At 35.6% G+C, this 25,936-nt stretch overlaps 1 protein-coding gene across 6 annotated transcripts in view; it reads right to left on the minus strand.

The window, feature by feature from the left end:
• The window catches only part of RAB28 (RAB28, member RAS oncogene family), a 154,267-nt gene that overhangs the window by 118,048 nt on the left and 10,283 nt on the right, over nucleotides 1–25,936 (minus strand). For all 6 annotated transcript variants that reach the window (XR_011257862.1, XR_011257863.1, XM_069594699.1 and 3 more), the window contains exon 4: nucleotides 12,695–12,824. Coding sequence is in view for 4 of the 6 variants with exons in the window: in XM_069594699.1 (XP_069450800.1) it covers nucleotides 12,695–12,824 (130 nt within the window). In the remaining 2 variants the exon portion in view is untranslated. The remainder of the gene's footprint in view (nucleotides 1–12,694; nucleotides 12,825–25,936) is intronic.

Here is a 25,936-nt window from a genome sequence, read left to right on the forward strand (position 1 = left end):
GGCATCACCGACTCGATGGACATGGGTCTGGGTAGACTCCGGGAGTTGGTGATGGACAGGGAGGCCTGGCGTGCTGCAATTCATGGGGTCGCAAAGAGTCGGACATGACTGTGTGACTGAACTGAACTGACTGAATATGGTGTTGACTCCCAGACTTTTATCTCTAGTCTTCATCTTGTCACTGAATGATAGACTCATAGATCCAACTACTAAACATCTCTACATAGAGGCTTAAAAAGTACATCTAACATGTCCAAAACCAATCTTATCCAAGTCTGCTCCTCCAACACTCTTCCTCATCTCAGTAAACTAAACTTTAACCTTCCAGATGTGAAGAACAAAAATCTTGGCATTATATGGCCTCTTCTCCCCTCTACTCCATAACCAATCTACGAAAATATCCATCAATACCTTCCAAATATATCCAGAAACCAACCACTTCTCATGGATGTTAAAGTCACTTTCAGTTCAGTTCAGTTGCTCAGTCGTGTCCGACTCTTTGTGACCCCATGAATCGTAGCACGCCAGGCCTCCCTGTCCATCACCAACTCCTGGAGTTCACTCAGACTCACTTTAATCGTGTCCAACTCTTTGTGACCCTGTGGACTATAGCCTGTCAGGCTCTTCTGTCCATACGATTCTCCAGGCAAGAATAATGAAGTAGGTTGTCATGCCCTCCTCTAAGGGATCTTCCTGACCCAGAGATTGAACCTGTGCCCTTGAGATGGCCTGCATTGGCAAGTGGGTTCTTTACCACTAGGGCCACCTGGGACTTCACCATTACCACTACTTCTCACCTGGATTGTCAAAAAGTTTCCATTTACCTTCCTTCCACTTTTAACCACTATGGTATATTCTCAAAATAGGAATTGTAGTAATCCTTTCAAGTTAAATCATTTCACTCTCCTCAAACCCCTCAGTGGCTTTTCATCTCATTCAAATAAAAGTCAGAGTCCTCACAATGGCCAACAGTCTTTCCTGACCTGTCCTCCCCTTCTCTCTCATCACGCTTCAATCCTATGCTAGTCTTTCAGTTACCGTTCCCCATACAGAGCTACACACACAGCTACCAGCTCTCTCCCTCTCCTGTCTCTTTCTTTCTCTCCCTCGTGTACACACAGACACATGTGTGCCTCTTCAGTTTCTAAGAGAAGAAACAACCACCAAATACTTCAGGGAGGCCTTTGCACCTACTCTTTTCCTTTACCTGGATAATTCTTCGGCCAGGTATCTATGTGGCTCTCTCTCTCATCTCCTTTATGCCTCTGCTCAAATGTAATCTTCTCAGACTTTCCCTGACTACCATATTTAAAATCTTATCACTCTCTTCTGAGAATTCCTTTTTCTCCTTTCCTGCTCTATCTATCTACACAACACAATGCCATTTAATACATTACACATTATACTTATTTATTTATTGCCTATCTTCCTCTACTGGAACACCTAGACAGGTATGGGCTCAATGACAATTTGCTGAGTGGACAAAATAAATAAGAAAAGATGTAAGAAAGCAGACAAAGAAAATAACTGCTGAATTGTTTTACTTACTGCAGAAACTAGACATTCATATGAAATTTTAGAAAACGTTACAGAAAATGAAAACTAACTAAATTCTAAACTCGAGAACAAACTTTTTAACTTTTTAACTTCAGTTAAAAAGAAATGCTTTTTAAAATCAAGCTCCCTGGCTTCAGATTATACTACAAAGCTACAGTAATCAAAACAGCATGGTACTGGCATAAAAAGAGACACATAGATCAGTAGAACAAAAGAGACAGCTAAGAATTCAATACTATGATTTATCATTACTGTTGTTTTAGGTAATGCATCTATTCATGTATATGGAAAATGGATAATTAATAACTGAATGATAAAATGAGCCTAAAATTAAGACAGAATTTCAATTACATGTAAAGTTAAACTCTCTTAAAATTGTACAGCAACAAATATGCTCAATTAATCAGACGTACATCTAAATACAGTTAGGGTCACCATATTTTAGGAATAAAGGGTGCTTATGATTGTCTGGTACAATCCCCTCATCTTATACATGAGGATCATCTTAAGTGAATAAACTGCCAAGGTAATTAAGTTAGAAAAAAATGACAGCAGCAGTACAAAGTTTTCTGATCCCTACTCTAGTATTCTTTTAATGCATACTGGATTTATTATATAATCACTGCAAATATAAAGCGAACTATTAAATGGGCTTAAATTACATTGATGAAAATCTCAAATCTCTTTTTCACACACAAAAAAATCTGTTTTTATAGCTGCATTCTTCTATTTAATACTTAATATTAATTTAACTTTTAGTCATTAAATTTTCTTCTAAAAATTAAATTCAAAGAAATTCATCATAAAGAAACAAAAGATGGATTATGCTTTAATATTTAATAAACTTTCTATATCAAGAAAAGATAGACAGAAATTATATAAACAGATTGCTATGCCCAAAATCCTTACACAGCTCCTCCCAAACAAAACAAAACCACATAAGACAGAGGCCAACCCTATACTGTAAAGCAATTAGCCTCCAATTAAAAAAAAAGAAAAAACACAACCACAAAGTCCTTAAACTTCCCAAGCTAAGTAAGCCATAATACTGCCAAAATGGTTTAAAGCAGGCTGTCTTAAAAAAAAAAAAAAAGTTAACTATGAAATGACATAACTGTAACAACTGTCAAGTGAAAAATGTTTCTTAATGAGTATTATGAAAGAGCACTCATATGACATTTTCTCCCCCCCAACATATCAGTCACAATACCAGTCTGAATTCAAGCTTATGCATTTATTTGAGGATACTACTCAATCAATTAAACTTGAAATATTATCCAAATGTTCTTAAAAGTACAGTAGTAGGGTGAAGTATCACATAAAAGAACAGCTATAAGTATTTATATTAAAATACTCACTCAATATACAGAATACTGATGCTACCAGCGTCAGAATAAGACGCTATCATCATCCTCCAGTAAGTACATAATCATAGCTCTATTTAAAAAATTTACATGTAAACAGAGGAGAAAGCAATATACATATAAAGCCACAGAAACAGAACTGTCAGATCCATCTGAAAAAGACACTTGGCTCTGATACCTTGGGATTACTATTACTGGAACAAAAAGAACCAAAGTATTAAAATAAATGGATAAGGAGCAGACTTTTAATTTAGAGTATATAAACAGAATGAACTTTTCCAATCCTCAAAAAAGCTTTTGTTTATGCTTTATAAATTGTAAACTCTTACACAAATTTGTAATAATGACTCATTTGTTCACTTTGTCATAATATTATAGATGACAATTTTTATATAAGTTGATATTAATCCTTCAAAACAGGAATCAAAGTAAATGTTACTTACTTCATAGTTTCACATTTCCACTCTCCAGATAAAATAAGAATTTCTGAAGACTCAAAAAAGTCACAGTATCGGCAAGTATTTTCATGTAAATTCCCCTGAAGTTCTTAAAGCTGGACTTACAACCTTCTCTTACACTCTTCTATTACAAAGAATAAAGAACAGTCTCTAAAAGCCTTGTGATAATTTTATTGAGAAGATCAGTAAAATTTTCAACTTAAAATTTACTTGTTTTACTAATACATTTCCATGGAGTTCAGGGAACACAACTTACAGGGTACATTAAAATGCAACCTTTGAACCTCACAGTGTAAAACATCACTTCCTGGGCAGAGATAGTACTCCAAGAACAATCAATCACTGTTAAGAAGAATATACACTCAACATTGTTAATTAGTGTAGATGCACTCTTCTCTATGCCCTCATCTGTCATGAAGATTGTTTAAAAATCTGAGTTATTAGTCTTTATTTGGGAAAGGATCTGTTTAATATCTTTAAGAGTAGAAATCATTCATCCATTCACTCTATACTGGAGTGTGATAATTCTTACTCCCAATACAAGTTACTGATAGCCACCACCCCTCCACTAACTAAGAAGCTATAAATCAGGAAGGGGGCAGCTCCTATGCAACCCTGTTAATTTCTGTTTACAATCTATCCAACTGAGAATGTTAGCTAGTCAGGGGAGAAACTAGGTGATGGATCAGATAGTAGGAAAACATAACAGCTTAAAGATAGAAAATAACAAAATGACAAATTAAAATGTCATGTAGTTATAAAACATGGATTGAATATAAAATTAATCTTAAAAAATTAATATTCCTCATGTTCATTTCATTTTAATTTGAACCTTCCCTGAAACACTAAAAGAAAAACTAAAATTGCATTTGAGTGCAGATTATGATTTTTAAATTAAACACACAAATTTTTAATCTGTAAATTAAAAGTTAAAAGTGTACAGTTCTACCAATATGTAAAAGTTTAAAAAATGAAGCAAAATCTGAATTTTTTAACATTTATTTAATCTAAAATCATGACAGACAATCTATGACATCTTATCTCAAACATGATACAGCATAATATAATCCCGATGTGTTTCCTAAGAAACTCTGACATTATTTACCAGAGTGGAATTCACTAGGGCCGTTGGGTCTGAAGGCCATCTAACAGATTCCCTGTATCTACATATGTATTTTTCCTCATTAAGAAACCATTTTCCCTGAATAACATATCCCGGGCCATAAACACTTCTAATTTCAACAGAGTCTTCATGAAAAGGCTTTTATTCATTCATTCAGTATTCATTCATTCAGGCACTGTTGTAAGTGATGAGATCCTCAGCTTTCACAGAGTTTAGACAGATAAGAAACAAACAAGAAATAATACCAGATGACAATGAGACTAGGCAGATAACTAAAACAGAACATCCTGACAGACTTTAGATTCCTTTAGATTTCATTGGTCGAGGAAGGCAACTCTGAGGTGATGACATTTAAGATGAGTTAAAAATGACAAAATGGAGCCAGCCAAGCAGAGGCCAGAAGGAAAAGTCTATCAAGCAGAAGAAACCCTAAAGTACAAATTAACTTGGAATGTTATAGGAACAGAAAAAAAGACAAATGTGCCTTACACACACAGTGGACAAGGGAGCATTTAGTAGAAAATGAGTCTGAGAGGTAAGTAGGAGCCCGATTACCTTGTGCTTGAGAAACTGGATAAGGAGTTTGGATTTCATTCTAAGTGTGATGAGAAGGCACCAGTGGGTTTTAAGCAGAAAAGTCATATAACACAATTTGCCGTTTGGGAGCTGAATTGTAGGAGAACAAAGCTAGGAGCAGGAAGAACAGTTAGGAAGCTAGTGACATAGTTCACATGATAGACGGTCAGGTCCACTTGTAACAAGCCTGTAGTAAGTGGAGATGAACTGAAAATCCCTAGGCTCTGCAGTACAGGCTCTGGTCAACTGAGAGTGCCCCAATGTTGGGACAGCAAGACCTTCAAGGCCAGGAAACCAAGGTCTAGGCCTGGTGCAACTGGTTCCCCAAATTGTAGAAGCTATCCTAGATGGTAATATAATTGCTTCCAGGTCCTTATGTGGCTATAGTCATTGTAGCCTATGAGACATCTCACGGCACTTGCAGCTGCAAACATCATCAAACTTCAACCAAACTTCCATAAAACACACAGAATAAGTAGATGGCTTACCCTCTTTCCCATTCTAAACGTTACTACTTCCAAACGAATTTTTTTAATCTCATTAGGGAAAAGTAAGGCCTTCCATGGAAATTTGAATATAACTATTTATTAATCTCAACAATCAAACAAAGCAAAAGAAGGTCAAATTTCTAGAAAACTTGAAGATGGTATAGAAAAAGAATATAATTAAGACCCAGGTTAGCAGGTCCCAAACATTGCTTAAGCATTCTCTTGGATTCTACTCTTCTGCAAAATAATAATGGCTACCTGAATACACATAGCTGGCCCTCGAGAATGTCTGCTGAATGAACTGCCCAACCCAAAACATAGTACGAGAACTATCACGGTAAAAACCAAGAAAAGATGGTGATGAAAGAATTCTTTAAGAACCATTTCCTTCAGGCTACTTTTGTAAAATTTCTATTTCAGCTCAACTAATCTGTAATTTATGGTTTCTGGAGTTGAAGTTATAGTCCATGCTTTTAAAAGGCTATATGATTAATAATAATAGTTATCAAGCACTTACGTATATAGGAAAAGTGTTTTTATGTAATAGCCCATTTAATCATTAAACTAACTTTATCAAACAGAAACCATTATCCTTATTTCCAGATGAAGAAATTAAAGAAATAATGTATGGTATTATACTGCTACTAGAGGAAAAAATGGGGCTTGTAAGGAAAGTCTGTCTCAATTTAAAACCCTCTGATCTTAACCACGACACAATACTTCATTTTCCATCTTAAACAGTACAAAGAAAAAACATTAACTAGTATTTTATAGCCTTTTAGAATTGAATATAAAATAAAATATTTTATGTTTAGTTGACCATTGATCAACACTGGTTTGAACTGTGCAGACCCACTAACAAGCAGGTTTTTTTCTCAGTAGTAAATACTACAGTACCTCATGATCCAAGATTGGTTCAATCCATGGATGCAGAACCACAGACACAGAGTAACCATGTTTACAGGGGGCTATAGTCATTGAAATTGAAAATTCAGTGAAATGTGAATTTTTGACTGCAGGAAGGAACTATGTTTATAACCCCTGTGATGTTCAAGGGTCAAATGTATTACATACTTTTTAGTATGTACTGAAATAATTAACTTACTAATTAACACTATTTCATTAAAGCAAGTCCCTTCCTCTGCTGGCTATATCATTAACCTATTCCAGTTACTCTCTGTATTTAACCATAATAAAACAGAATTTTTACAAAAATAATGGGAGAAAATAATAGTAAATGAAGCAACTGACAAACAACTAATCTCAAAAATATACAAGCAACTTATGCAGCTCAGTTCCAGAAAAATAAATGACCCAATCAAAAAATGGGCCTAAGAACTAAACAGACATTTCTCCAAAGAAGACATACAGATGGCTAACAAACACATGAAAAGATGTTCAACATCACTCATTATCAGAGAAATGCAAATCAAAACCACAATGAGGTACCACTTCACACCAGTCAGAATGGCTGTGATCCAAAAGTCTACAAGCAATAAATGCTGGAGAGGGTGTGGAGAAAAGGGAATCCTCCTACACTGTTGGTGGGAATGCAAACTAGTACAGCCACTATGGAGAACAGTGTGGAGATTCCTTAAAAAACTGGAAATAGAACTGCCTTATGACCCAGCAATCCCACTGCTGGGCATACACACCGAGGAAACCAGAATTGAAAGAGACACATGTACCCCAATGTTCATCGCAGCACTGTTTATAATAGCCAGGACATGGAAACAACCTAGATGTCCATCAGCAGATGAATGGATAAGAAAGCTTTGTTACATATACACAATGGAATATTACTCAGCCATTAAAGAATACATTTGAATCAGTTCTAATGAGGTGGATGACACTGGAGCCACTTATACAGAGTGAAGTAAGCCAGAAAGAAAAACACCAATACAGTATCCTAACGCATATATATGGAATTTAGAAAATGGTAACGATAACCCTGTATGCGAGAGAACAAAAGAGACACAGATGTATAGAACAGTCTTTTGGACTCTGTGGGAGAGGGAGAGGGTGGGATGATTTGGGAGAATGGCATTGAAACATGTATCAGTTCAGTTCAGCTCAGTTCAGTCGCTCAGTCGTGTCCGACTCTTTGCGACCCCATGAATCGCAGCACACCAGGCCTCCCCGTCCATCACCATCTCCTGGAGTTCACTCAGACTCACGTCCATCGAGTCCATGATGCCATCCAGCCATCTCATCCTCTGTTGTCCCCTTCTCCTCCTGCCCCCAATCCCTCCCAGCATCAGTCTTTTCCAATGAGTCAACTCTTTGCATGAGGTGGCCAAAGTACTGGAGCTTCAGCTTCAGCATCGTTCCTTCCAAAGAAATCCCAGGGTTGATCTCCTTCAGAAAGGACTGGTTGGATCTCCTTGCAGTCCAAGGGACTCTTAAGAGTCTTCTCCAACACCACACTTCAAAAGCATCAATTCTTCGGCGCTCTGCCTTCTTCATAGTCCAACTCTCACATCCATACATGACCACAGGAAAAACCATAGCCTTGACTAGACGGACCTTAGTCGGCAAAGTAATGTCTCTGCTTTTGAATATACTATCTAGGTTGGTCATAACTTTTCTTCCAAGGAGTAAGCGTCTTTTAATTTCATGACTGCAGTCACCATCTGCAGTGATTTTGCAGCCCCCGAAAATAAAGTCTGACAGTGTTTCCACTGTTTCCCCATCTATTTCCCATGAAGTGATGGGACTGGATGCCATGATCTTCGTTTTCTAAATGTTGAGCTTTAAGCCAACTTTTTCGCTCTCCTCCTTCACTTTCATCAAGAGGCTTTTTAGCTCCTCTTCACTTTCTGCCATAAGGGTGGTATCATCTGTATATCTGAAGTTATTGATATTTTTCCTGGAAATCTTGATTCCAGCTTGTGTTTCTTCCAGGCCAGCATTTCTCATGATGTACTCTGCACATAAGTTAAATAAGCAGGGTGACAATATACAGCCTTGACGTACTCCTTTTCCTATTTGGAACCAGTCTGTTGTTTCATGTCCAGTTCTAACTGTTGCTTCCTGACCTGCATACAGATTTCTCAAGAGGCAGGTTAGGTGGTCTGGTATTCCCATCTCTTTCAGAATTTTCCAGTTTATAGTGATCCATACAGTCAAAAGCAGAAATAGATGTTTTTCTGGAACTCTCTTGCTTTTTCCATGATCCAGCAGATGTTGGCAATTTGATCTCTGGTTCCTCTGCCTTTTCTAAAACCAGCTTGAACATCAGGGAGTTCACGGTTCAAGTACTGATGTATTATGTATAATATCATATAAAAAACAAACCACCAGTCCAGGTTCGATGCAGGATACAGGATGCTTGGGGCTGGTGCACTGGGATGACCCAGAGGGATGGTATGGGGAGGGAGGAGGGAGCAGGGTTCAGGATTGGGAAGACATGTACACCCATGGCGGATTCATGTTGATGTATGGCAAAACCAATATAATATTGTAAAGTAATTAGCCTCCAATTAAAATAAATAAATCTAAATTTAAAAAAAAATAAATGAATAAACCTGTAATTCACCTTTACCTAGGACTATCCTCAATCCTCAGCCCAAATTTCTGAGAATTTACCATATTTTAATAAAAAACAAATGATTTTATAACTTAGTAATATAAGTCCTTCAGTTCAGTTCAGTCGCTCAGTCATGTCCAACTCTTTGCAACCCCATGAATTGCAGCACGACAGGCCTCCCTGTCCATCACCAGCTCCCAGAGTTCACTCAGACTCACATACATCGAGTCGGTGATGCCATCCAGCCATCTCATCCTCTGTCATCCCCTTCTCCTCCTGCCCCCAATCCCTCCCAGCATCAGAGTCTTTTCCAATGAGTCAGCTCTTCGCATAAGGTGGCCAAAGTACTGGAGTTTCAGCTTTAGCATCATTCCTTCCAAAGAAATCCCAGGGCTGATCACACACACTCTGTGCACAGAAATTTTCTCTGTATCTTATCTTTTTGCTAAACTTTGGCTAAAAGTTGGCTACTGCTGTCAATATTTTCCTAGTCTACACATGCTTCTTTTTCAACATATGCTTTCCATTCAAGCTGCACAGAACAGCACAGAATGATGAATTTTTAAAAGCACAGTTAGGCAGACAATGACTCTATATAGATAATAATCATCATAATTCAGCTTCAAATGTCTTCCTAAATTCACTGACAATAGATCTACTCTAAAAGAAATGATAAAGGAAGTTCTTAAAAGAGAAAGAATCTACTATCAGACTCTTGGATGTATACAGATAAATAAAAGTGTTGGCAATGTAATAACTAAAGGTAAAATAAAACATGTGTGTGCTATGTGTGCTAAGCTGCTTCAGCTGTGTCTGACTCTGTGCAACCCTACAGACTGTAGCCCACCAGGCTTCTCTGTCCATGGCATTCTCTAAGCAAGAATACTACAGTGGGTTGCATTGCCCTCCTCCAGGGGATCTCCCTACCCAGGGATGGAATCTGTATCTCTTTTCATCTCTTGCATTGCCAGATGGGTTCCTTACCACTAGCACCGCCTGGGACACCAAAATAAAGTGCACCTTTTTCTTATTTGTAATTGTTTTGAAAGCTACGTGACTATTTAAAACAAAAGTTGTTTATAGAATATTTTAAAATGTCTGAAAAAAATAACACAAAGGATTGAGGGAGTGTTAAACAATGCTACACATGAAAAGGGATACTATTATTTGAAGGTAGAGTAATTAAGGATGTATATTGAAAATTTTGGGCTTCCCTGATAGCTCAGTTGGTAAAGAATCCGCCTGCAGTGCAGGAAACCACAGTTTAATTCCTTGGTCAGGAAGATCCACTGGAGAAGGGATAGGCCACCCAATCCGAAATTCTAAAGAAGCAACTAAAAATATAGTACATGAATATATAATATGCATAATAAGTGAGATAAAATGGAATAATAATCAATTAACCAAGGAAGAAAAAGAGGAGAAAAGAGAAGCAATAGCCTGAACAAATATGACACTCATGTGATGAATGAAAAAGGTGCGACAGAATAACTGTGAGCATCTTTTCTTATGGAACATTCTCTGAATCTGAGAGCTGCTTCCTTGACTTGGAAGACTTTCCAATGTTCATGAGGCCCTTGATATAGAAACTCTTAATAAAATCTCTTTAGCTTAGTGTTGATAAAAAAAAAAATCTTTGCTTTTTAATATGAGTATACCTCCTCAAAAAGAAAATACTACTATAATGTAATGCCTTATCTCTTAAAAACAAACTGTAAGATCATTCACTACATGAACATATTGATCATATGAAACTGGGCCAGTGACAGATAATAGTAAACAGTATCCAGATAAATGTTCATCTCTAATCACTTAATTTTACATGTGTGATCACATACTCTATTACATGATCTCATTCTGAAACAGAGTATTAGTAATATAAATACAAGAAAAGGATTACTCCAAAAGTAAAAAAATTCTTTCAGTTTTCATGCTATTAAATCTCAAATATAACACTGTAACAATTTTTTGCATAAGTTCATATAACTTATGTAAATGTTTGTTTTTAAAACTCCGAATGGCATCACCGGCACAGTCCAATAGCCCATCTAGTCTGACATCCTGACAGTGACCAATGATGGAGGCCTCACAGGATAGCATAAACACATAACATAATGTATATAATTGTGCACCACCACACCATTACTCCAGATGTAGTTAGATTATATCCTGAAAGAAACAAAAACAAATCCCAACTCCCATCACTTCCTTACTCTGTAATTTCCCAAAAGGTGATGGGAAACCTCCAATAAAGCACAAATTTAACTATAATGTATGCCAATGCTTTGGTGACATGACAAATCACTAACAAATGATCTTCTAAAATGAAAAGCTGTACTCAGAAATAGAACCTACCTAAGCTCATCAAAACTTATGATTTGTAAAATGAGTTTTCAATAAGTTGAAAAGCTTCTGATTCACTTAGTTAGATCTATAAAATAGATGACCAAAATTTAATTAAAGCTTAATAAAAACTGTTTTCATCCACTTTGTGATACGTTATACTGTTTTCTAGAACGTAGTATAAAATTTATATTTTTAACTCTTCAGAGAAATTATATTCACACCTGTTTTGTAATGGTTTTAAAGCAAGGCTTGGATTTATTAAATGTTCATCTAAGTGTGCAAAACCACATAATGAAGAAACCATGGTATGGTCCTTCAGGAAGCACTATTTCCTAAACAATTGTAAATCCCCCCAAAAATGCACTGTATGTTTAAAGACTTCTGGAGGAGATAATTCTCTTGGTAGTAAACTTGGGTACTGATTTAACAACACTTATAGTCAGGAAACAGTTTCTGACCTGAATCCTCCATGGTATAATTTAAATTCATTTCTTTTTCTCTGACCTCAAATAAGTTGTAGAAGTTTGGGTCATATCATATCTATTTGAAAACTCTTATTAAGGTCCTCTTTTCCAGGGTAAATGCATTGCAGGACTAAGAACCAAGTAACCATCCTATACTGAAATCAGTCTCATAATTCTTACATGCTGTATATCATAGCCCAAGAGACAGATTTCAAAAATTATCCATCATTTCTACCAAGCACCACACCTTCCCCACAATAATACACTTTCTCAAGAAAAAAAAAATTATAATGTAAAAGCAAACCTCAAAAATTTAGAAAAAGAAGCTATGAGCAATGAGGGCAAGGAATAATACACACAGAATTCCATGCAGACACTGCTTCCTTCCCCAGAACAGGGTACCATTTAATGAAATGTATCTCTCAAAATCTCTGGGGCAGAGCTAAAGCTGCAGTGCAATATCATAAAAATCTGCAGCTGTGCTGCCGTTCTTAATAGTCCACACTGCATCCTTAGACCACAGGAAGCCAAAACACACACACTGTCAGAACACAACTTACCTTAACAGGGAACCAGCCAAAGCAGCAGAGCAGTTACGACAGGTCAAGCATCAAAACTGTTACTGAAAAGACTGCACACATCTTTATGAATTTTCTCAACTTGCTCACTCCAGAAAAGCTATTTTTCCAAAAAAGCTACTTATGTCTCCAAACATCATTTCTTTTAGGGATAAAAACTAGAAGATAGGCAAATAAATTTACTACATATAAACATACATTTGTAACTTACTTTTATTGCCCACCAAGGCAACCAGGGGCCGAGTTTCTGACTCCTCACTCACTTTCTTCACCACGGAATACCAATCTTCTAAATTCTCAAAGCTTTGATAATTTGTAACGTCATATACCAAGAGGACTCCCTGTCATAAGAGAGTTACACAACATTTGTAATATACTGCTTTAAAAAATATTAATACTAAATACTCATAAGTAATAGATATGTTGAGTATAAAAAATACAAGCAAGGACTGTTTGTATCTGACTTTAATTCTGTTATTAGCAGACAGATAATACTGAATGTTTTCATTCAAGATGTTAAGATACAAAGCAAGATAAAGAATGATTATATCAAATTGTAAGTGAGATCCCAATAAGATATCTGGGATACGCTTGATAACTTTCAATAAATGTAAGAAAATCTTATTATAGAGGTGGAAAAAGCTGCAAGGTCTACAATTCTGCCTGTCACTTTCATGAGGTCAAACATTTAAACTTTTTAATAAATAACCATCTGCTGCTGCTCTTTTAAAATATTTTCAAAAATGGAGATCCCATGGCGCATCCCTTGATAGTCAATTTCAGCGTTTAACACAATTTTCTTTAAATGAAATAAGTCAATTTCCTCTTTCGGTCCTCTGTGCATTAGGAGAACAACATGAGAGTATCCTCCTCATAATAACCCTTCATGTACTTGAAGATAGTTAAGTAACTCTTTCACGATCTCCTTTCCAGAATAAACAAACTCAATTCCTTAAACTTGCCTCAAAGGACCTATTTTCTAACCTTTTAATCATAGTTGTTGGTTCTTCCCAAGGCATGCTACATATAGTTTTTTGACATCCTCTTTAAAATGAGCAATGTTAAACTGGATATGATACTGTAATAAGAGTCTGAACAAAGCCAAATATAACAGAGGGATTGCTTCCTGTCTCTTATATATCATATTCCTTTCAATACATCCCATTATTTTGTGTGGGAAGGAGATGTACACACACAAAATAACACTGCTACATTCTTGATTCTCATCCAATTTATGCTCAAACACTTAATACAAAGCTCTGCATATATAAGTCTGGACCCTAATGGCATTTATGTCTCCTTCTTCTTAAGTTATAATCACAAATGTTGACAACTTCTTATACCTATTATGTTCCAGAGAGATATCTGGATCTTTTCATTCCTCTTCACAAAAAATCATGCAAGACTGGTATTATCCTCATTTTCACTAATAAACACAAGGTCACAGGGAGCCAGAATTTGAATCAAGGACTGAATATAAAGTCCACTCATTTACTCTATAAACATTTGTCAGTCAGTTATACGCCAGGCACTGTGCTGGGTACTAGGAACATAAATTCCAGCTTCAAGGAACTCACAGCCCTGCAACAAAGCCAGGCACACAAACAGACAAGTATATAACACAAAACTCATCAGCAACAGTATGCTGGCAAATATTAATTAACCAGCTTAAGGCATGGTAAGGAGAGGAAAGGATGAGAGAGGGTTATTTGTAGCATTTGCCAATTTCTGTAATGTAAATACTCTCCTGTGGTCATTTAAAATCTATCAGTGTTACTTCACCAAACAGAGCTGGGTAGGACATCACCATATAGCATTTCCACTATATAGATACACTTGATACACTAGATACAAAGAACCTTAAGGGCACAAACAACAGAAATATACAGTAAAATAATCAGTAAGTGATACATTTTGATCGTATAAATCTTTGTTTTAAATATAATTTATGAGTTTATATATATATATATTGTAATCACAAGTGTATTCAACAATTGGCTCAAAAAAATTCCTAAAACTTTAACAACTGACTCTCCCTATCCAGATCTAGTTCACTACTGTTATGACCTTTCAGTTCTATGCTCTTTTTTCCCCCTAGTTTTATCACGAAATAGTTGACATACATAAGTTTAAGGCATACAGCATGAAGGCTTAATTTACATATATTGCATAGTCATTCGTTAAACTACACTTAGCTTCTCTGGGTCTCAGGTTATTTGCCTAAACACTCTCTATGATCCCTTCCAGTTTAATCACTCTATAATCTTTATGCAAAATCATGTGTCTGATTTATTTTAGCAACTTATAAACCTATTTCTATAGTCCTAAATGCTTTAAAATAATGCTCAGCACAGAATTATTTGAAGTAGTAATCATAATCCCACTTTTCTTACTAAAAATAATGTCCTAGAAACAGCCTCTGAACAAAGCTACTACTCAATCCATTGACTCTACCTTCAGTTGACATGAGTGATACAATGTATTATGCTTAGAGCTCTGCTTTGGAAGTCAAATCAGCTTTGGATTATAGTCCTGGCCCTACCATCTACTGATCTCGGGGAATATTTCGTCACCCACCTTTATAATACCTGTCATGATTAAGTGAAGTAATAAAAACAGACTTATTTAAAAATAAGATACTACACAATCACTGGGAACTTTTTTATTATTATTCTGAATGAATATGAATCATTTTCAAGGTACCTTTGAGCTAGCTTTCACTCTCATAAGTTGAGCTTTGACCTATTTGTTGTACAGTCACTAAGTCCAACTCTTTGTGACCCCATGAACTGAAGCATACCAGGCTTCCATGCCCTTCACTATTTCCCAGAGTTTTCTCAAATTCATATCTATTGAGTAGGTGATGCTATCTAACCATCTCATACTCTGTGGCCCCCTTCTCCTCGTCCTCAACCTCTCCCAGGGTCAGGGTTTTTTCCAATGAAATGCTCTTTTCCTTAGGTGGCCAAATTTGGGAGCTTCAGCTTCCGCTGAAGGAAAGGTTGATTTCCTTTATAATTGACTGGTTTGATATACTTGCAGTACAAGGGACTCTCAAGAGTCTTCTCCTATACCACAATTTGAAAGCATCAATTCTTGGGTGCTCAGCCTTCTTTATGGTCTAACTCTCACATCTATATGTGACTACTGGAAAAACCATAGCTTTGACTGTATGGACCTTTGTCAGCAAAGTGATGTCTCTGCTTTTTAACACACTGTCTGTGTTTGTCAGCTTTCCTTCTGAGGAGCAAGCATCTTTTAATCTCATGGCTGCAGTCACCATCTACAGTAATTTTGACCTATGGTGCCTCTTAAACCTGAAAATTTTTAGAACTCTTCTAAGTAATATATTAAAATAGTCATCACAACATGGATCAATATCTGAACATAATAGAATATATGCAAATAAAACATGGCCAGCATCTTTTGATAATCAGTACTAGACCAGAGCCAAAGAATAAAAACTATAACTGATCTAGACTAGGAATCGGTAAACTATGGCCCCAAGGTCAAATTCAGCTCATAGCCTATATTTACAAATAAAGTTTTATTGACACCTAGTCACACTCACTTGTTTAAGTTTTATCAATGGCTGCTTTTGCACTATGAGGGCAAAGTTGTGTAGCCACAACAGAGTCTGACCTGTAAAACGTAAAATATTTTCTATCTAGTTCCTTAAGGAAGTTTGCCAATTTCTCATCTAAACTGATGTATCCCAATATTCTCCAATCAGCAATACCTATGAATTGGTCCACGACTCATAAGAAAGAAAGAAAGAAAAACACCTTTCCATTAATCTAGCAACCCAAATATCTATCGATTCATATATCCCTTTTTCAATATCATTTAATGAAAAATTATGATTCTTATCTTTGCTCCTAAAATGACAACTTTGCACCAGTTTTGAATCACATCAATGTGGTGAAAAACTGAGAAAGGAAAATGAGAAAGCCAAAGACATTAAAGCAAAAGAAGTTCTAGGACTTTCGGTTTCAGCTCAGACATGTAAAGAGTTTGGAAGTCATCACATTTGTCCTTACATTAAGAAAAAAAGCTGGACAAACGGAAAATCAAAGACTTTTTTTTAGACCAAACAGACAGCTGAGTTTGTAGGGCAAATTGACATCCTGAAATCCGGAGAAAGAGGAGTGAATCCCGAAAGTCACCATCAAAATCCTGCTTACCTGGAACAAAAGTCACTAGAACCAGTAAATAGTAGACATACTTAAACGGTAATTTTGACAAACTGCTGAAGTCTGAGCATGGTCTAGCCTAAGGATCAGAAACTCCTGGAAGACATACTTTTTGGGATACCTTCATACTTTCATGGGTTTTACCCATGGTGAAGAATCAAGAAAAATACCCTCATAGCTCTGGTAGGAGGAAAGAGAAAGTAACCACTGTAAAATATGCCCAGAGCACTGTCCAAAAAAAGGCATACTTTCCAGGAAAAAACCTTAATCAGAGTCTTCTATCACAGGCATTTTCCAACTTCAGCCCCTTCTAGCCCACCTATATCACATAAATGAGAAAAGCTAAAAGATACCTATGAAAGTCATAGCCCAAGGACACAAATCCTGAAGTCACACAAGGCTGTGACTTAATCATAAGAGTACAGAATGTTTCCCTCCCTCCATACTTCACCACACATCAATAGGGCTCCAGGATAAGAGAGGAAGATTACATCTGAAAGAGCTGCAAGACACACACTCCAACTAAGGAAGAGTTCAAGACGCACAAAAAGACAGGGGAGGAAAAAAAACAAGGACACTAAGAGCATTTCATGTCTCTGGCATGTAAAGCTTCAGTAAGCATTAAGCACACAACAACTCCTGGCCAAATTAAGACACAACCTCAAGTTAATTAAAAGGCTATTTATTTGAGCTCTTATCCTAAAGAAAGGCAATGCCAAAGAATTTTCAAACTACCACACAATTGTACTCATCTCACATGCTAGCAAAGAAATGCTCAAAATTCTCCAAGATTGGCTTCAACAGTATGTGAACTGACAACTTCCAGATGTTCAAGCTGGATTTAGAAAAGGCAGAGGAACCAGAAATCAAATTGCCAACATCTGTCAGATCACAAAAAAAGCAAGAGAAGTCCAGCAAAACACCTACTTCTGCTTTATTGACTATGCCAAAGACTTTGACTGTGTGAATCACAATAAACTGTGGAAAATTCTTAAAGAGATGGGAATACCAGACCACCTTACCTGCCTCCTGAGAAATCTGTATGCAGGTCAAGAAGCAACAGTTAGAACTGAACATGGAACAACAGACTGGTTCCAAATGGGGAAAGGAGTGCATATATCACCTTACTTATTTAACTTCTATGCAGAGTACATCATGCGAAATCTTGGGCTGAATGAAGCACAAGCTGGAATCAAGATTCCCAGGTCAAGTATCAATAAATTCAGATATGCAGATGATACCACCCTTATGGCAGAAAATGAAGAGGAACTAAAGAGCCTCCTGATGAAAGGGAAAAAGGAGAGTGAATAAGCTGGCTTAAAACTCAACATTCAAAATAACCAAGATCATGGCATCTGGTCCCATCACTTCGTGGCAAATAGATGCGGAGACAATGGAAACAGTGACAGACTTTATTATGGGGGGCTCCAAAATCATTGCAGATGGTGACTGCATGAAATTAAAAGACGCTTGCTCCTTGGAAGAAAAGGTATAACAAAGCTAGACAGCATATTAAAAAGCAGAGACATTACTATATCAACAGAGGTCTGTCTAGTCAAGGCTATGGTTTTTCCAGTAGTCATGTATGGATGTGAGTGTTGGACCATAAAGAAAGCTGAGTGCCGAAGAACTGATGCTTTTGAACTGTGGTGTTGGAGAATACTCTTGAGAATCCCTTGGACTGCAAGGAGATCCAACCAGTCCATCCTAAAGGAGATCAGTCCTGAATATTCTTTGGAAGGACTGATGCTGAAGCTGAAACTACAATACTTTGGCCACCGGATACAAAGAAATGACTCAATGGAAAAGCCCCTGATGCTGGGAAAGATTGAAGGCAGGAGGAGAAGGGGATGACAGAGGATGAGATGGTTGGATGGCATCACTGACTCAATGGACATGAGTTTGAGCAAGCTCCAGGAGTTGGTGATGCACAGGGAAGCTTGGTGTGCTGCAGTCCATGGGTTCACAAAGAGCAGGACACGATTGATCAACTGAACTGAACTGAACAGTCCATACATCTTGTCTAGTTTTCAACAAAAATTTAGAAGGCATCATACTAAAAGGCAGTTTGAAGAGAAAAGCAAGCATTAGAACCAGAGTCAAACATGAGACAGATTTTGGAATGATCAGACCAGGAATTTAAAATAATTGTGAATAATATTTTAAAGACTCTAATGGAAAAGATAGAAAACTGAAAGAACGGGTGAGTAAAGTACACAAAGAGATGGAAACTCTAAAGAACAATTAAAAGGAAATGTCAGATATCAAAGATACTATAACAGAAATAAGACCACTGATGGGCTCATCAGTAGACTAGACACAACCTAGGAAAGAATCAGCAAATTTGAACATAACAGAAACTTACAAAACTGAAATGAAAAGAGAAAAAAGAATGAATAAAATAGAATATCAAAGAACTGTGGGACAACTCTGAATGTGTACATACATGGGACTAGAATATCAGAAAGAGAAGATGGAACTTAAGAAATATGTGAAGTAATAATAGCCAAGAAATTGCCAAAATTAATTAGACACAAAACCACAGTTCCAAGAATCTCAGAAAACACCAAGTTGGATAAATACAAAAATATCTACACCTAGGCATATCATATACTTACGGACTCTATAAAACAAAAAACAAAGGGAAAATCTTAAGAAAAGGTAGAAGGCGGAAGCTGAGGGGAGCGAGGGAATACCCTATCTGTAGAAGAACAAGGATAAGAATTATACAGAATTTCTCATTTGAAACCACACAAGTAAGGCAAGAATGACATGAAATATTTAAAGCACTGAAATGAAGAAAAGGACCAATCTAAAATTTCAAATGTAAGATTATCTTTCATAAGTAAGGAAGAAAAAAGACTTACTCAGACAAAAATTGAGAGAATTCACAGCCAAACGACTTGCCTAGGAAGAAATGTTAAAAGAGGTTCTTCAAGAATAAGGAAATGATACACGTCAGAAACTCAGTTCCATATAAAGAAAGGAAGCATATCAGAGAAGCAACAAGGAAAGGTAAAATAAAATCATTTATTTGTCTTATTCTTAATTAATCTAAAATATAACTATTTAATGTACTGAGTGATTATATTATAGCATATGAAATGAAAGACACTGATGTTGTCAGGGACAGCAGAGATGAACTGAGAATATTCTTTTATGAAATATTTTATCAACTGCACAGGAAGCAATGTAATATTGTATGAAAATGGACTTAGATTAGTTTAAAATGTATATTGTGAACTCCAGAGCAATTACTTAAAAAAGAATGGGCTTCCCTGGTGGCTCAGAGGTTAAAGCGTCTGCCTCCAATGTGGGAGATCTGGGTTCGATCCCTGGGTCGGGAAGATCCCCTGGAGAAGGAAATGGCAACCCACTCCAGTATTCTTGCCTGGAGAATCCCATGGACAGAGGAGCCTGGTAGGCTACATACAGTCCACAGGGTCGCAAAGAGTGGGACATGACTGAGCGACTTCACGTTTCACGTTTAAGTATAATTGACAGGCTAAGAGAAGAGATAAAATGCTCAACTAAAATGAGAAAAGACAGAAAGGAGAGGAGGGAAACAATTACAAGGTCAGAAAAAAACATGAAAGCTATGAACCCAGCTATGTCAATCAACACTTTAACTGTGAACAGTCTAAATCTACCAATTAAAAGACATTTTCAAGGGCACAAATGCTTACGTCACACAAGGCTGTGACTTAATCATAAGGGTACAGAATGTTTCCCCTCCTCCATACTTCACCACACACCAAAAGGCCTCCAAGTATAAGTAAAAGGCTATATTTGAAAGAGCTGCAAGACACAAACTCCAGAAAAACAAGACTCAATTGTATGTTGCCTATAGGAAACACACTTTAAATACAAAGATACAGGTTAAAAATTAAGGGATAAAGAAATATCATGTAACACAAGCAAAAAGAAAGCTGCAGTAGCTATATAAATTTCAGACCAAGCAGACTTCAGAATAAGGGAAATCATGAGGTTTTATAAAGATCAGCATAATGATAAAGGGGTTAATTCTCGAAGAAAACATAATAATCCTTTGTGTATATACACTTAACAACAGAATATCAAAATATGGAGGCCAAAACTGACAGAACTGTATGGAATTCAAAACCCACAGATCCATTAGCACAGTTGAAGATATCAATACCTCTTTTTCATTAATTGATACACCAAGCAAGCAGAAAGTCAGAAAGTTGACCTGAACAACACTAACAATCAGCTTTATCTAATCTCATCATTTATAAAACAGTCCATCCAACAGCATTAAAATGTACACTCTTCTCAAGTTTGTATGAAACATTCATCAAACATTCACATTCTGGGCCATAAAACATACTTAACAAAATTTATAAGAATAGAAATCATACCAAGCATGTTCTTAGATTACAATGGAATTAAACTAGAAATCAATAACAGAAAGATAGCTGCGAAAACTCAAAATATTTGGAAATTAAACATACTTCTAAATAACACATGGGTCAAAAAAAAGAAGTCCCAGGAGACACTTAAAATATCTTACATAAAATACAGTCTATCAAAACTTGAAGATACAGCAAAAACATGCTTAGAAGAAAATATAGAGCACTGACTGTAACACATATATCTTGTGATATATATATCTCTTGTGATACATATATCACAAGAAGAAACATCAAAAATCTAAGCTTCCACTTTAGGAAACTAAGGGAAAAGAGGAATTTAAACTTAGTACAAACAGAAGAAAAAATAATAAAAATTAGAGCAGAAATCAATGAAACTGGAAAGATGAAAACAATAGAGAAAATTAACAAAAGCAAAAGCTGATAACCTCTAGCCAGGCTGACCAGAGAGAGAGAGAGAGAGAGACTGAGAAAGAGACACAAATTAATGAGGGATCATTACTGATTCCCGTAGACATTAAAATAATAATGAAGGAATAATATGAACAACTTCACGGCCAAAAATTTGAGAACACAGATGAAATGAACCAATTCTTTGAAACACACAAACTGCCAAAACTCATACAAGCTGCCACAGACTCCCAGAGCTTCTACCCACCAGCTTCAGCACACCAAAGTCAGACCTCTAAGTACTCACCTCTTTGGGAGCCTATCATACAAGCACCTCAAAGCCCTGAGTCTCTCACCACATCAATCAATCCAGCTCTCTTCCAGAAAACTATCAGAAAGTACAACTCCCTCTGAAATGCAACACATTTCGGCAACAACTGAACTCTGAGAAGAATCTCCAGGGAACTGCTGGAAATAACTGTCTCTTGGCAACCTTGCAGCCATCTAAACCCACCACCATGTCTCATGTCCCTGATACCCTCTTCTATCAAACACCTGTCCACCATTTATCCTTCTGCTACGTATGTCTTCATCCCTATCCTGCCCTGCGCTTCCTCTTCCTAACTGACCCTCCAAATGCTCCTCTTCTTTCCAAATCTTTCTGCCATGACTTTTGGAAATCACACTCTTAAGTTTAATTAGTCCTTCTACATCTTAATAAACTCTTCATAAAAATTTCTCTATTTTTCTGTCTTAACTTCACCATTGTAAAAAAAAAAAAAAACTCTTCTCTTTATAAACCTTAAGACTTTTAGTAGATACCTACATAATATTAGATAGCACTTTGTTTTCATCTGCTTCACTTATCACTATGCGAAATAAGTATGATGAGTCAGTAAATCAAATGGACACCATTTTCAAAGGAATAATGAATAGCAGTCTTGAAATAACAAACACTGTGGCAGCACTTAACAATATTATCAGGTATTTCAAAACTTAGTTCTAAAATTTAACAGATACAATATATACAACTTAGTGAAAGGTTCCTCACTCCCAAAATGCAGGTATTTTTACTTGCTTATTTGTACAACAAATAATCTACTTTAGATTTTAATTAAATATAGAAATGAATTAAATCATATAGATTATACAATAGTCATAATAACATATATTTTACTATGTAAGTACAACCTGTAAGAAGCAACACTAATGCAAGAGAGGACTGTAAATATAATCAGTTACAAGTTGGCAAATATCCAACTAGAAAAACATTCAAAGTAAAAGACAGCAGAGTCTCAGGGAGTCCAAGTTCAAGATCTGCCATCTCCCCAGCTGTCATACAAGCACCATATCCTTTTGTTGGTGGTTAACGAGGTGGCTCATCGCGTGGGGCACTGGCACACAATAGTAGTTATGTTCTTCTACCTCACAAATGACTACACTTCATTGAGTTTATACTCAGTAGAGCAGTGTTTGCAAACCACTTAGATTCCAGGGCGGAAAGAGCTACAAAAACGAAACATCCAGTCCTTCTCTGAGGTTTGTTATTAGCCTCTGTTAGCCACAGGTTACACGGCACTAAACACTACGTGCTGTGTGTTTGCTTGCAACCACTATGAAAAATAGCCTATAACATCTTTCTGAAGACTCCTAGAAAATTTTAAGTTAATTTAAAATCAGGGAATTTAACTGGGACGTACTTCAATTCTTAGAACTAGTTTTTGACAAAATACTTCACGAGTTTTCTTGGATGTCAATTCGATTTTGTTTTAACCAACACTATTCAATACACTATCACTAAAATTCAATGCTGCTGGTTGAGAAAAAGTAAAGACAGTAAAAAGTGAAGAAGGTAAAACAATCAGTTTGATTTGAATCTAAGTTAATTCCTAGCCGACAAATAAACTTCTTCCTGGATGATAAAAAATGCTTTAAAAAAAACAGATTCATAGCGTAATAGTCCAATTATGTATAATTCTTTCCATACACATTATATAAGTTAGAGAACATAGAACAAAACCCTAAATAATTCATTATACCGATGTCCTCAAAACAGCTTGTCAAAACATTTCTCAAAGATTTCTACCCTATAGCATGTGCACAAAAATCTGAAGTATTCATTAGATGGGCAATATACAGCATCTACAATGATTCTAGACACAAATCTACATTAAACACTATTAAAATGTTTATGAAAGCATTGTTTTTAAAAGTAACATTTCTCCCAATTTATAGTAAAGAACTGTAGTCAAAGCTTCTCTGGTCTGGGTAAAAAAGTTTACATATATTTTAACAAAAGAAACTACTGTACTTTATTGTATTTTTATATAGCATTTAACTTAGAATCTCTGGAAAGCAGAAAAAATTTATGACAATTCATTTTATCATTTCAGAATTTCTACTTTCCTGGAATGATTTCATGAAAATGTTCATGCACTTCCTAGAAATACTTTACTGCATTGTTTAAATAAACCAAGGTATATGCTTTACAGAGATTATAATATATAAACAATGTAAGGCACTGTCAAAAAATAAAATCAACAACTACCTTCAAAATAGAAATCTCATGTGACATTCTCTTTCTCCCAAAATATGAATTACATTAGAAATGAATACAGACATTTTACTAAACTCAACTATTCTCAAAGATGATGGAAGTTTTCAAAATTTCTACAAATTTGCCCATGAATGTCTACTGACTTTAACCAGCTACATAATAGCATGAAACACACACTGTAAAGAACTATAAAGATTTGAGGGGATGGTCACACAGCATTGTAAATGTACTAAACATCACTGGTTATACATTTTGAAAATGTTTGTTTGCATACTATGTGAATTTCATATCAATATTAATTTTACATTATAATTTTATAATATTAATAAACTTTAAATTCCTATAAATCGAATAACAAATTTGATAAATTTTGTTTTAACCAACACTAAATATATCAAATTTTTAAATGATTTGGAGTAAGGTAAAATTAAGAGAGTCTAATCCACACACATGATATTCCCCTAATTTTTAAATGAAAAAAAATTTTTAATCGAGTATTATATTATTTACTCTGAGATGCATAAAAACTTCCCATTCACCACTAACTCTAGATATATCTATGAACCATAAAAAGTTATTCTATTTTACATTCAGAGTCAAATATCATTAGAAGCTTGACTAATCTAGTTCTCATTTTTTTTAAATCAAATATGTGTCCATGTAGATAGATTTTAATGGAGCAAAAAGAAAAGAAACTGTCATTTTTCAAATCCTATTTTACCAACTAGGTGAATGAAACAAGGACTGTGGCTTTCTACAAACCTCTGTCCAATAATTTTTCTTTACCTTACTATCTACTTTAAACATGATCAGTTTAAAATAGAAAGAAACAACAATAAAAAAGCCAGACACAAAAACTTGAGACATATTTTCTAAGAGGAAAATGAACAGGCATAAAATATTAAGTCATATGGTCACAGGTGAAATTTTTTCCAGGAGACAAAGAACATGTAGAAGAAATGGCGAAGAGGAGTCCTAAAAGCCTAATCTATACGTCAACAAGGCAAGCACACAGCTCGAGGGCCTTCAGACATGATCAAGAACCAAGTGAGCCTCAGCCTTTTCTGCATATTTTAGAAAATAACTCAGAATCTATTTTCCATCCAAAATTAAGGCAATGATATTTGTTAAGCATCAAACATCATATAGAAGAGTGCTTAAAACTCTGCCTTCATTTTCTAGATTCATTTTTTTATGAGCAACACAGTTCCACATAACCAAGTTATGATTCTCCACTTAAAACATCAAACTCCAACAAAGAACTAAATGAGAATCATGAATATTACCCCCCAATACCTCATGATGATATGAAAGATACACACTAACTCAAAGTGGAGGAAAGAGCAAAAAAGCAGCATGTCAATAATTAAGTACATTAATGATTACTATGTATATTTTCTATTAGCATAATTTAATTTTAAAATCTATATATCTATATAAGCTCATGTTGCCAAAGAATTTTTATTATATAATTATTCAAGTAGTTTTTCTTACTCTACATACTTTCTTCTGAACACACACTGCACATGACTATCACGTTAAAAAACTGTATGTGCTTCATATATACAGTTAGTCATAGTCTTCTGATATATGTACTAAATCTGAACACTTATAAATATTTAAGAAACTAATTCATCATAAAAATTATATACATATATATGTTTTTTGTCCTTACAATTTAAAATGAAATTAAATTTTCCTCTCTAATAATTTTCATTCAATTTATATATTCTGTAAGTGGTGAATATGACCAAAATCAGTTACTAAATATCAAAATATCATTTATTACTACATGTATTAGACTTCTAACAGTAATATTAGTAATACAAGTAGCATATGAAAGCTATTAAGATTAACCCAGTTCCCTGACCCAAATCATTCCAAACACGACTCTGAGGGAGGATGAAATAAAAGGATTAGCA

The sequence above is a fragment of the Ovis canadensis genome, chromosome 6, assembly GCF_042477335.2.
Source record: "Ovis canadensis isolate MfBH-ARS-UI-01 breed Bighorn chromosome 6, ARS-UI_OviCan_v2, whole genome shotgun sequence".
NCBI lineage: Eukaryota > Metazoa > Chordata > Mammalia > Artiodactyla > Bovidae > Ovis > Ovis canadensis.